This window comes from Aegilops tauschii, chromosome 1, assembly GCF_002575655.3.
Source record: "Aegilops tauschii subsp. strangulata cultivar AL8/78 chromosome 1, Aet v6.0, whole genome shotgun sequence".
Taxonomy (NCBI): domain Eukaryota; kingdom Viridiplantae; phylum Streptophyta; class Magnoliopsida; order Poales; family Poaceae; genus Aegilops; species Aegilops tauschii.
This window is the reverse complement of record NC_053035.3, coordinates 434,253,567-434,267,840: the sequence shown is the minus strand read 5'-3', so window position 1 is coordinate 434,267,840 and position 14,274 is coordinate 434,253,567. Positions and strand designations below refer to the sequence as shown.

Sequence of the window (14,274 nt, the reverse complement as noted above, 5' to 3'; positions counted from 1 at the left end):
TCAATTGTAGCTCTTTTCGATAAGTAAGAGTGTCGAACCCAACGAGGAGCAGAAGGAGATGACAAGTAGTTTTCAGTAAGGTAATGTCTGCAAGTGCTGAAATTGTAAGTAGCGGAGTAGTTTGATAGCAAGATAATTTGTAACGAGCAAGTAACGATAATAGTAACAAAAGTGCAGCAAGGTATCCCAATCCTTTTGAGGCAAAGGACAGGCCAAAACGGTCTCTTATGATAAGCAAAGCCTTCTTGAGGGTACACGGGAATTTCATCTAGGCACTTTTATCATTTTGGTTTGATTTGTGTTCGCTACTTTGATAATTTGTTATGTGGGTGGACCGATGCTTAGGTGTTGTTCTTACTTGAACAAACCTCCTACTTATGATTAACCCTCCCGCAAGCATCCGCAACTACGAGAAAAGTATTAATAATAAATTCTAACCATAGCATTAAACTTTTGGATCCAATCTGTCCCTTACGAAATAGCGCATAAACTGGGGCTTAAGCTTCTATCACTCTCGCAACCCACCATCTATCTGCTACTCCACAATGCATTCAATTAGGCCCAAATATGGTGAAGTGTCATGTAGTCGACGTTCACATGACACCACTAAGGGAATAACAACATACATACTATCAAAATATCGAACACATATCAAGTTCAGATGATTACTTGCAACATGATTTCTCCCCTGACCTCAAGAACGAAAGTAACTACTCACAAATGATAAACATGTTCATGATTAGAGGAGTATTAAATAGCATAATGGATCTCAACATATAATCTTCCACCAAATAAACCATATAGTAATCAACTACAAAATGTAATCAACACTACTAGTCACCCACAAGCACCAATCTATAGTTCCGGTAACAAGATTGAACACAAAAGATGAACTAGGGTTTGAGAGGAGATGGTGCTCTTGAAGATGTTGATGGATATTGCCCTCCCCAAGATGGGAGAGTTGTTGGTGATGATGATGACGATGATTTCCCCCTCCGGGAGGGAAGTTCCCTCGGCGGAATCGCTCCGCTGGAGGGCAAAAGTGATCCTGCCCAAGTTCCGCCTCGAGACGGCGGCGCTCCGTCCCGAAAGTCTCCTCCTTATCTTTTCTAGGTCAAAATGACTTATATACCAGAAGATGGGCACCGGAGGTGGGCCGAGGAGGCCACAACCCACCAGGGCGCGCCTGGGGGGCCTGGCGCGCCCAGGTGGGTTGTGCCCACCTGGTGGCCCCCTCTGGTGTTTATTGGCTCCAATATTCCTCAAATAATTCATAAAAAATCTCCGTAAAGTTTCAGCTCATTTGGAGTTGTGCAAATAGGTGGCCTGGCGTAGCTTTGCCAGGTCCAGATTTCCAGCTGCCAGAATTCCCCCTCTTGGTGTGTTCCTTGTAAATTATGAGAGAAAAGGCATTAGAATTACTAAAAAAAGCATTCTTATGGATAAAAACATTATAAATAACAGTAAGGAAATATGATGCAAAATGGACGTATCAATGACAACGAGTCCTCCAAAGCCATCTCCCTCAACCTCTTCATCTACAATTCAAATGGCTTGGTTCAATCCAAACGGCTCGGTTCACAAAGAAACGATAAAAAACACACATTGTCAATTCGTCGAACACTTGCGGTGCGGTGGTGGTGCACCGGCCGGCCGGTGTTGTTCTGACCAAACAGGCTGGCGTCGACGAGAGGGAACGACCTACGGCTGTGTGCAATCAACGTGAGATGCGGCGGCTGGCAGAAAAAGAAGAAGAAAATAAGTAATCCGGCGAATCAACAACAATGGCGACGAGCGCGGCGGTTCACCTAATTCCGGCGACGGGGACGGGGCTGAAATGGGCTGGACGTCGGGAAGAAAGGCGGCGGAGGGCAGGGGAGGCAACGAGGCAGCGGCGGGGCCGGTGAGGGGGTCGCGACGGCAAAAGTGCACGTGCGGGGGGCGAACGAGGGAGCGCCTCGGCTTTTACTCAACCGCCAATCGGCGGAGTAAATTTAGGGAGAGGAGTAAAATTTTACTCCCTTAGGGCGGATAAGGGATCGGCTAGGTGCCGATTAGAGGATTAAAACAGAAATTTTACTCCTCTAACCGATTATAAGGGATCAGTTAGAGTTGCCCTGACGGAAGATACACCCATTTCTTTTGTTCCAAATAGTCCAACCAATAAGTATGGTCAAATAAGTATGGTCAGATATGACACCGCCTTCCTATTTGGGATATTGTTGCCCGACATGTTGGTTCACCCATGTATTAGTAGCCGCCCCCTCCGGAGCCAGATTAGCTAGTAGCCGCCTCCTCCGGACGCCGACGATCATTTAGATTAGCCTGCCTAGGACCGCTTTCATGTATTTGTAATAAAATCCGTCATGTTTATATGAAATCCGGCATGTTTATACACAACCATACCGTGTTTATATGAAATTCGCACTTGTTTGCACGAATTTCGTCCGGTTAGTTTGATTTGTTGTGAAGCTAACGTCAAATGGCTCCCCCCCCCCCCCCCCCCCCCCGAATTTCGTCCGGTTGGTTCGATTTGTTGTGAAGCTAACGTCGGATGGCTGCCCCCCCCCCCCCCACCCCCCCACCCCCCAATCCATGTCCGCGGACTGCTCCCCCGTTTCGCAGACGGATGCGAGAGGTTTTTTGTGGGTTGCCATTAGAGATGCCTAAATTCGATTGGTTCATCGGCGACACCAACCACTAGTATTGCTAGTATTGTGTTTATCTTGTACGCATATACTCGCACGTGACTGCCTACCAACACACACCAACATGAAACTTGCAGGCGTTTGGACTTTGGACTTTGGACTTGACCTGGTCGATCAGGACATGCGTGCTTCTTTTTTCCAGCCCACTTTAGCTGCCAACCAAAAATAATAATAACAATCCCTGTACCTTTCTGATTCTTTTTGAAAAGGAAAAAAATAACAGCGACCCAAGCCACACAAAATTCGAACTTGGCGCCTATGAACTATCTACAACCATGCATTCATTTTGACTGGATTCAAACCCAAACATTTGTCACTTCACATTTTTCACTCACGGCTATCTAAATTCAGACCCAAACATGCCGTCGGTCTCAATAACCGTTTTCTCAATCCTACACAAGCTATCTAAATTCTGGAACGAGACCCGACCAGCAACAGCAACAGCAGCAACAGGGAAGAAAGAACTACACAAATGGCGATCAACCCACCGTCGCCAACTCTCTTGTTGCATCAGATGGAATGATGGCTCGAGCACCACGAACCGGAGGCCGAGGCCGTCATGTCGCCGGCGGCGCCGAGCAGTTCCTCCAGGTACTCCGCGCCGAGGTCCTCCAGCTCCATCACCGCGCCCTCCGGCCGGCCACGGCCGGCCTTGCGGCATGCCGCCGGCGCCGTGGCCTTTCGGCCCCGCATGGAGTGCCGCCGCTTGAGCGCCAGCACGGGCGACACCCCGTGGGCGCGGCCGCGCACGTCTTCCCCCGCGCCCTCGAGCGAGCGGCGGACCTGGTCGGCGGGGAAGTTGAGGACGGCGGCGCCGCCGCGCATGGCGAAGGCCGCCTGGTCGTAGGCGAGCGCCGCCACCTCCGGGCTCTCGAACGTGCCCAGCCACACCCTCACGCCGTTCCGCGTCGAGTCCCGAATCTCCGCCGCGAACTTGCCCCAGGGCCGCTTCCGCACGCCGCGGAACGCGCGCCCACCGCCCACCGCCGCGTCGGTGGCCTCCTGCTTCAGCGGCGCCGCCGCTGCCCCGTGCGCGGAGGCGTCGTGGTGCTGGGAGAGCGCGTTGAGCAGGAGCTTCTCGTCGGTGTCGAACGGCGGCAGGAGCGGCGTGGCCGGGGCGTGGTTGTGGCAGCTGCTCCACGGCACGGAGTCGGCGGAGCCGGTGGAGGAGCCCGGCGAGTGGATGGGAAATGCTGCTGCTGCTCGGTGGTGCGTGGTCATGGCACGGCGCGCCAAGAAGTTGACGACGCCGGTGGTGAGCCGCGGCGACGTGGAAGAAGAAGAAGAAGGCGCGCACGTGGTGCTTGGATCGGCAATGGAATGTTCCTTTGATGTGGAGTTGAAAGTTGAAACGACCGGAAGCGCGCCTCCATGGTTTTTATACCGGCGACAGGGGAGGGTAGAATTGGTATTATCTAAAAAATGCTCTGCTTCCTGGTTTCCCGACTGTTTCTGGGTGCCTTTGCCTACTTGCCTTGCTTTGCTGGGGCTCCACAAAATGCAGGAATGTTACACTACAGCAATTGTGGAAGAAGATAGTAGCAGCAGCCAAGGTTCTTTATTTCGGAAGCGAAAACCTTTTGGACGTCGCTGAAATACGTTAAATTTCGGAAATTCTTTTGGTTTTGGGGTTTTCAAAACTCAGTAAATTTTAATGAAATTTAACCCAATTTAAATTTTGGATTGAATCTGGCTCGAAATTTCAGGGTTACAAGTATTTCAGACCCCACCGAAATATGCGAATTTGCGATCATGGAAAATCATAGTGGTAATACTAATCGTTGTAGCTGAGCTAGCCAGCTTAAGTATGATCAAGTGGGGGTAGCTAGAGGGTGGTAGTGGTATACACTCCACTGCACTCAAAAGCTCAAATGGTGAGCAAGCTTAGCCGCACGTGAGTCAATGTTGAGGTCCATTGCACCTGACCTGACCTTCTCATATTCGCTCTGAATTAGGCAGTGGCTACCATCTGCCATATTATTACCACCAATCCACCATTCGTCGTCTGGCATCACTCTGAAGTTTCCAAGCATAACACACTCCACTGGCTACAATTTAGCTGGGTGGTGTGAGCTGAGTGAGACGGTTAATTATGCTACTGCAAATGGTGGTACGTGATGAGGCCGCACGTGAGTCAATATTTGCACCTCACCATCACCTCCATTTTTAATTTGTCGGAAATTTCCAAGCAAGCATAGCCGTTAATTAGAGCATCTCCAACAGACGCCCAACGCACCGCGCGTTAAAAACTACTTTGCCGCGCGCCCATCGCCTGGTTTGGCGCGGCGGGCAGCGCTGGCTTCAACAGTCGCGCTTGTCAATAGTACCGGCGAGTTTGCTACAACAAAAAGAGAAACCACATATTACAGTTCCCACTCGAACCAGCAACAATATTTTGTACAACCTCCTACAGTTGCTTCAACTGCATATATATTTCTTGGCCGGAGACTGCAATTTTCAGAAAAGCGCGACGGGCAGCGCTGGCTTCAACAGTCGCGCTTGTCAATAGTACCGGCGAGTTTGCTACAACAAAAAAGGAAACCACATATTACAGTTCCCACTCGAACCAGCAACAATATTTTGTACAACCTCCTACAGTTGCTTCAACTGCATATATATTTCTTGGCCGGAGACTGCAATTTTCAGAAAAGCGCGACCACCCCAACCGTAATATGTGGAATCTTGGACGTCCACCCCGACCGACACAACCTCGCCCACTATCGTCGGCCACCATGGTAAGCGAAGCGAGCTTCTAGCATGCATCTCCTTTGAATTAATTCTGCAAAGAAAGGCATCTGAATTGCTTTCTTGCAGGGCTGTAGAGAGGGACATACATAGCAAAACACACAAGTTGCCAGATTCAGAGTTGCTCGACTCAATCTGATGGTTCAGATGTGTATGTGGCGACCCAAGTTGCCACTGAGCGTTTCATCACGACCATGGTCTTTTTGGTTTGGTGGGGTGAGAGTCTCGAACTCTCGACCTCTGCTTGAGACCTACACGCTATCCAACTGCGCCACCGCCCGACTTGTTGTCTAACAAGCGAAACAAGCGTACTTGTTAAAAAGAAACAGAACGATGCAAACATAGATGAGCACCGGCGCACCCTTGGCTACCAACGGAGCCAGAGCCCAAGACGACTTGTTGCCGCAAGCTGAACCTTCAGAGGAGCTGCGCCTGCGAACACCGATACCCGGATACCGGCCTTCCGTGCTTGATGGGGCTTGCTGTAGCTGATGAAGAACGCAGTGAGGTGGTGCTATCAATCATCTTAGGCTTGATCTCAATCTGGTTCAACTCTTTGCCTTGGGCACTACTGCAATTTGGCTGCCTATCATCTCTCTCTCTCTCTCTCTCTCTCTCTCTCTCTCTGCAGAAGAAGATGGTTTCTTACCAGCAGGTGCCTCGTTTTTCTGTGCATGTCCAGGAAACAAAAGAGTGAGCTTCAGAGGTAGTCCGTTTTTTTTTTTGCGAATATAGAGGTACTCCTAGTTAGTACAGCACAACTGATGGTTCAAGCCAAAATAGCATCACAAGTATACTGTTCAAACTTGATGTCCCACAATTAACTTTAACATGGAAATTATGAAAACACTCAAATCAATAGACTGTTCAAACTTGATACGTACGCTTCTTGTTTTGAGGGTATTAATTATAGGGAGCATCTAGAACTCAGCTGAATGAGATATAGTTTGGTCTCATTCAGATGACATCAGGATGACATCATCATGTATTGATACTGGTATTGTACCTCCGTGATCGATAGCTTCTTTTTGTAGGCACCGTGGTCGATAGCTTATGTCGCTTTCTCGATAGGCAGCTGGTTTTCTTTCCAGGTGCCCTGTTTAGGTCGTTAATATGGGCCATTAGTGGGCTGAACTGTGTGTCCAGACTTGTCCGTGTCTCTCTTTTATTTTATTTTATTTTATTTTATTTTATTTTATTTGTGTGTGTATGTGTATTCAATCCATTTGGAACAAAAAATAGGCCTACAACCATCTATGAATTGGATGAGCATATTACTAGTCCATTGCCACACGATTTTTCTATTTTTTTTGTAACTATGTACTTAGCCAGTATATTACGCGCGCACTGCACCCAGTTTTTCTTAAAAAATATATTTAAAAGTTAGAAAAAATCATTTTTTTTGCACTGAACGCTTGTTGTAATTCCGGCGTGAGTGTTGTCTCGCCATGCAGTGGATACTAACCTGACAATGGAAAAAAAAATTGCTTGCAAGTCTACTTGTGTGTGGGGTGTTGTGGATGGGGCGTCACGCTAAATCTTTTCTTTCTCTCTGTCAACTACTCGGGCTGCACAACGTCAAGACAAAAGGGCTGGCCACAAGCTGACTACTTTCATGCTCGGTCAACAATCACATGAAGATTTGCATGTGTGTGTCACTAACAAAAGAGGAAACTTTGAAAAATTGCAGGTTCCTCCTAGATCGCAAATTAAAAATAGTTTTTCCTAATATATTGTGTCCATTAAGCCGAGGCATTTATAGTTGATTTTTCCGAGAAATAAAACACAAAAAAGGGCCAAAATGAAAAGTGCTTGTATGCACCCACCGTCAAGGGAAATGATAGAAACCACACATATGTGATGCTAAGATAAAAACCGTCGATAACCACCGACAACCCTCTCCCAACTCAGTTGGGGGCGCTTCATACCTCTTGCAGTTGCGCCTGAGTATGATGAGTTGCAGTTGTACGACTGAGTATGATGAGTACGGGCGTTTCCTCAAGGGGTCCCTAGTTGCATGTGCCCGGGTTTTGTCAACTCTTGTCAATAAACACACACCCCCCTAGTTGCGAGTCGATGGGCAACTTGCAACTGGGGACCCTCAACAAAAAGACACACACACACACACCCCTAGTTGCGAGTCGATGGGCAACTTGCAACTAGGGGTCCTCAACAAACAGACACCCCCTAGTTGTGAGTCGATGCTTGACATGCAACTGGGGACCCCTTAAGAAAAAGACACACACACACACACCTCTAGTGCAAGTCGGTTATCGACATGCAATTGGGGACCCTCAACACACACACACACACACATCCCCTAGTTGCGAGTTGATGGTCAACTTGCAACTGGGGGTCCTCAACAAACACACCCCCTAGTTGTGAGTCGATGCTTGACATGCAACTGGGGACCCCTTGAGAAAAAGACACACACACACAAAACACAAACACACACACACACACACACACACACACACACACACACACACACACACACACACACCCTAGTTGTGAGTTGATGGTCAACTTGCAATTGGGGGTTCAAAACAAACACACTCCTGCTAGTTGCGAGTTTGATGGTCAACATGCAACTGGGGACCCTTGACAAAAAGACACACGCACACCTCTAGTTTTGAGTCGGTTATCGACATGCAACTAGTGACCCTTTACAAACACACACACACACACACACACACACACACACACACACATCCTTAGTTGCGAGTCGATGAGCGGGGTGCAACTAGGGGCCACAACAAAACACACACCCTCTACAAACACACACACACACACACATCCTTAGTTGCGAGTCGATGAGCGGGTTGCAACTGGGGGCCACACAAAAGACACACACACACACAAGACCCCTAGTTGCGAGTTGATGGTCAACTTGCAACTAGGGGACACGAATAAAACACACACACACACACACACACACAACACCCCCTAATTGCGTGTCGATGGGCAACTTGTAACTGGGGGTCCTCAATAGACACACAACCCCTTAGTTGCGAGTTAATGGTCAACTTGCAACTTGGGGCCATGAATAAAACACACGCACACACACATCCACACCCCTAGTTGCGAGTCGATTGGCAACTTGCAATTGGGGATCCCCAACAAACACACATCCCCTAGTTGTGAGTTGGTGCTTGACATGCAACAAGGGACCCCTTGAAAAATAGATAAACACACACAACACTCCTAGTTGCAGGTCGGTTATCGACATGCAATTACGGACCCTCGACACAAACACACAACACACATCCCCGTAGTTGCGAGTGAAGGAAATATGCCCTAGAGGCAATAATAAAGTTATTATTTATTTCCTTATTCTCATGATAAATGTTTATTATTCATGCTAGAATTGTATTAACCGGAAACATAATACATGTGTGAATACATAGACAAACAGAGTGTCACTAGTATGCCTCTACTTGACTAGCTTGTTGATCAAAGATGGTTATGTTTCCTAGCCAAAGACATGAGTTGTCATTTGATTAACGGGATCACATCATTAGGAGAATGATGTGATTGACTTGACCCATTCCGTTAGCTTAGCACACGATCGTTTAGTATTCTGCTATTGCTTTCTTCATGACTTATACATGTTCCTATGACTATGAGATTATGCAACTCCCATTTACCGGAGGAACACTTTGTGTGCTACCAAACGTCACAACGTAACTGGGTGATTATAAAGGTGCTCTACAGGTGTCTCCAAAGGTACTTGTTGGGTTGGCGTATTCCGAGATTAGGATTTGTCACTCCGATTGTCGGAGAGGTATCTCTGGGCCCACTCGGTAACGCACATCACTATAAGCCTTGCAAGCATTGAAACTAATGAGTTAGTTGCGGGATGATGTATTACGGAACGAGTAAAGAGACTTGCCGGTAACGAGATTGAACTAGGTATTGAGATACCGACGATCGAATCTCGGGCAAGTAACATACCGATGACAAAGAGGACAACGTATGTTGTTATGCGGTCTGACCGATAAAGATCTTCGTAGAATATGTGGGAGCCAATATGAGCATCCAGGTTCCGCTATTCGTTATTGACCGAAGACGTGTCTCGGTCATGTCTACATAGTTCTTGAACCCGTAGGGTCCGCACGCTTAATGTTTCGATGACGGTTATGTTATGAGTTTATGAGTTTTGATGTACTGAAGGTTGTTCGGAGTCCCGGATATGATCACGGACATGACGAGGAGTCTCGAAATGGTCAAGACATAAATATTGATATATTGGAAGCCTATATTTGGATATCGGAAGTGTTCCGGGTGAAATCGGTATTTTACCGGAGTACCGGGGGTTACCGGAACCCCCTCGGGGGCTTATTGGGCCTACATGGGCCTTAGTGGAAATAGAGGGCAGCAAGGGGAGTGTGGGGCGCGCCCCCCAAGGCCCAAACCGAATTGGTTTAGGGCAAAGGGGGCCGGCCCCCTCTTTCCTTCTCCTCCTCTCCCTTTCCTTCCCCCTCTCCTACTCCTACTAGGAATAGGAGGAGTCATACTCCTAGTGGGAGTAGGACTCCCCCTTGGCGCGCCTCTCCCTGGCCGGCCTCCTCCTCCCCTTGCTCCTTTATATACGGGGGCAGGGGGCACCCCATAGACAACAATTGATTTGATCTTTTAGCCGTGTGCGGTGCCCCCCTCCACCATAGTCCACCTCGATAATACTGTAGCGGTGCTTAGGCGAAGCCCTGCATCGGTAGAACATCATCATCGTCACCACTCCGTCGTGCTGACGAAACTCTCCCTCAACACTCGGCTAGATCGGAGTTCGAGGGACGTCATCGGGCTGAACGTGTGCTGAACTCGGAGGTGCCGTGCGTTTGGTACTTGATCAGTCGGATCGTGAAGACGTACGACTACATCAACCGCGTTGTGCTAACGCTTCCGCTTTCAGTCTACGAGGGTACGTGGACACTCTCCCCACTCGTTGCTATGCATCACCATGATCTTGCGTGTGCGTAGGAAAATTTTGAAATTACTACGTTCCCCAACAGTGGCATCCGAGCCAGGTTTTATGCGTAGATGTCATATGCACGAGTAGAACACAAGTGAGTTGTGGGCGATATAAGTCATACCGCTTACCAGCATGCCATACTTTGGTTCGGCGGTATTGTTGGATGAAGCGGCCCGGACCGACATTACGCGTACGCTTATGCGAGGCTGGTTCTACCGACATGCGTTGCACACAGGTGGCTGGCGGGTGTCAGTTTCTCCAACTTTAGTTGAACCGAGTGTGGCTACACCCGGTCCTTGCGAAGGTTAAAACAGCACCAACTTGACAAACTATCGTTGTGGTTTTGATGCGTAGGTAAGAATGATTCTTGCTCAGCCCGTAGCAGCCACGTAAAACTTGCAACAACAAAGTAGAGGACGTGTAACTTGTTTTTGCAGGGCATGTTGTGATGTGATATGGTCAAGGCATGATGCTATATTTTATTGTATGAGATGATCATGTTTTGTAACCGAGTTATCGGCAACTGGCAGGAGCCATATGGTTGTCGCTTTATTGTATGCAATGCAATCGCCCTGTAATGCTTTACTTTATCACTAAGCGGTAGCGATAGTCGTAGAAGCATAAGATTGGCGAGACGACAACGATGCTATGATGGAGATCAAGGTGTCGCGCCGGTGACGATGGTGATCATGACGGTGCTTCGGAGATGGAGATCACAAGCACAAGATGATGATGGCCATATCATATCACTTATATTGATTGCATGTGATGTTTATCTTTTATGCATCTTATCTTGCTTTGATTGACGATAGCATTATAAGATGAGATCTCACTAAATTTCAAGATAAAAGTGTTCTCCCTGAGTATGCACCGTTGCCAAAGTTCGTCGTGCCCAGACACCACGTGATGATCGGGTGTGATAAGCTCTACGTCCATCTACAACGGGTGCAAGCCAGTTTTGCACACGCGGAATACTCAGGTTAAACTTGACGAGCCTAGCATATGCAGATATGGCCTCGGAACACTGAGACCGAAAGGTCGAGCGTGAATCATATAGTAGATATGATCAACATAGTGATGTTCACCATTGAAAGCTACTCCATTTCACGTGATGATCGGTTATGGTTTAGTTGATTTGGATCACGTGATCACTTAGATGATTAGAGGGATATCTATCTAAGTGGGAGTTCTTAAGAAATATGATTAATTGAACTTAAGTCTATCATGAACTTAGTCCTGGTAGTATTAGCATATCTATGTTGTAGATCAATAGCTCGCGTTGTTGCTTCCCTATGTTTTATGTATGTTCCTAGAGAAAACTAAGTTGAAAGATGATAGTAGCAATGATGCGGACTGGGTCCGTGATCTGAGGTTTATCCTCATTGCTGCACAGAAGAATTATGTCCTTGATGCACCGCTAGGTGACAGACCTATTTCAGGAGCAGATGCAGACGTCATGAACGTTTGGCTAGCTCAATATGATGACTACTTGATAGTTTAGTGCACCATGCTTAACGGCTTAGAATCTGGACTTCAAAGACGTTTTGAACGTCATCGACCATATGAGATGTTTCAGGAGTTGAAGTTAATATTTCAAGCAAATATCCGAGTTGATATATATGAAGTCTCCAACAAGTTCTATAGCTACAAGATGGAGGAGAATTGCTCAGCTAGTGAGCATGTGCTCAGAATGTCTGAGTACTACAATCACTTGAATCAAGTGGGAGTTAATCTTCCAGATAAGATAGTGATTGGCAGAGTTCTCTAGTCAGTATCACCAAGTTACTAGAACTTCGTGATGAACTATAATATGCAAGGGATAATGGAAACGATTCCCAAGCTTTTCATGATGATGAAATCGATGAAGGTAGAAATCAAGAAAGAGCATCAAGTGTTGATGATTAACAAGACCACTAGTTTCAAGAAAAGGGCAAAGGGAAGAAAGGGAACTTCAAGAAGAACGGCAAGCAAGTTGCTGCTCAAGTGAAGAAGCCCAAGTCTGGACCTAAGCCTGAGACTAAGTGCTTCTACTGCAAAGGGACTGGTCACTGGAAGCGGAACTGCCCCAAGTATTTGGCGGATAAGAAGGATGGCAAAGTGAACAAAGGTATATTTGATATACATGTTATTGATGTGTACCTTACTAGTGTTTATAGAAACCCCTCAGTATTTGATACTAGTTCAGTTGCTAAGATTAGTAACTCGAAACAGGAGTGGCAGAATGAACAGAAACTAGTTAAGGGCGAGGTGACAATGTGTGTTGGAAGTAGTTCCAAGATTGATATGATCATCATCGCACACTCCCTATACTTTCGGGATTAGTGTTGAACCTAAATAAGTGTTATTTAGTGTTTGCGTTGAGCATGAATATGATTTGATCATGTTTATTGCAATACGATTATTCATTTAAGTTAGAGAATAATTGTTGTTCTGTTTACATGAATAAAACCTTATATGGTTACACACCCAATGAAAATGGTTCGTTGGATCTCGATCGTAGTGATACATATATTCATAATGTTGAAGCCAAAAGATGCAGAGTTGATAATGATAGTGCAACTTATTTGTGGCACTGCCGTTTAGGTCATATTGGTGTAAAGCGCATGAAGAAACTCCATGCTGATGGGCTTTTGGAACCACTTGATTATGAATCACTTGGTACTTGCGAACCGTGCCTCATGGGCAAGATGACTAAAATGCCGTTCTCCGGAACTATGGAGAGAGAAACAGATTTGTTGGAAATCATACATACAGATGTATGTGGTCCGATGAATGTTGAGGCTCGCGGCGGATATCGTTGTTTTCTCACCTTCACAGATGATTTAAGCAGATGGGTATATATACTTAATGAAACATAAGTCTGAAACATTTGAAAAGTTCAAAGAATTTCAGAGTGAAGTTGAAAATCATCGCAACAAGAAAATAAAGTTTCTACGATCTAATCGTGGAGGAGAATATTTGAGTTACGAGTTTGTTCTACATTTGAAACAATGCGGAATAGTTTGGCAACTCACGCCACCCGGAACACCACAGCGAAATGGTGTGTCCGAACGTCGTAATCGTACTTTACTAGATATGGTGCGATCTATGATGTCTCTTACTGATTTACCGCTATCGTTTTGGGGTTATGCTTTAGAGACGGCGGCATTCACGTTAAATAGGGCACCATCAAAATCCGTTGAGACGACGCCTTATGAACTGTGGTTTGGCAAGAAACCAAAGTTGTCATTTCTTAAAGTTTGGGGCTGCGATGCTTATGTGAAAAAGCTTCAACCTAATAAGCTCAAACCCAAATTGGAGAAATGTGTCTTCATAGGATACCCAAAGGAGACAGTTGGGTACACCTTCTATCACAGATCCGAAGGCAAGATATTCATTGCTAAGAATGGATCTTTTTTAGAGAAGGAGTTTCTCTCGAAAGAAGTGAGTGGGAGGAAAGTAGAACTTGATGAGGTAACTGCACCTGCTCCCTTATTGGAAAGTAGTTCATCACATAAATCTGTTCCTGTGACTCCTACACCAATTAGTGAGGAAGCTAATGATGATGATCATGTAACTTTAGATCAAGTTACTACCGAACCTCGTAGGTCAACCAGAGTGAGATCCACACCAGAGTGGTACGGTAATCCTATTCTGGAGGTCATGTTACTTGACCATGATGAACCTACGAACTATGAGGAAGCGATGATGAGCCCAGATTCCGCAAAAATGGCTTGAGGCCATGAAATCTGAGATGGGATCCATGTATGAGAACAAAGTATGGACTTTGGTTGACTTGCCCGATGATCGACAAGCCATAGAAAATAAATGGATCTTCAAGAGGAAGACGGACGCTGATAGTAGTGTTAC

The 14,274-nt window shown here is 46.5% G+C and overlaps 1 protein-coding gene across 1 annotated transcript; it reads right to left on the bottom strand.

The window, feature by feature from the left end:
* Positions 1-3,218: 3,218 nt before the first annotated feature.
* On the bottom strand, positions 3,219-4,023 carry LOC109750780 (ethylene-response factor C3-like). Its single transcript, XM_020309733.4, has one exon. It carries the CDS (start codon positions 3,927-3,929, stop codon positions 3,219-3,221), a length of 711 nt encoding a protein of 236 aa, XP_020165322.2. The 5' UTR covers positions 3,930-4,023.
* Between the last annotated feature and the right edge of the window lie 10,251 nt (positions 4,024-14,274).

Bases quoted from the DNA above. Each gene is read 5' to 3' on its own strand.
- LOC109750780 (XM_020309733.4), bottom strand. From the start codon at position 3,929: ATGACCACGCACCACCGAGCAGCAGCAGCATTTCCCATCCACTCGCCG.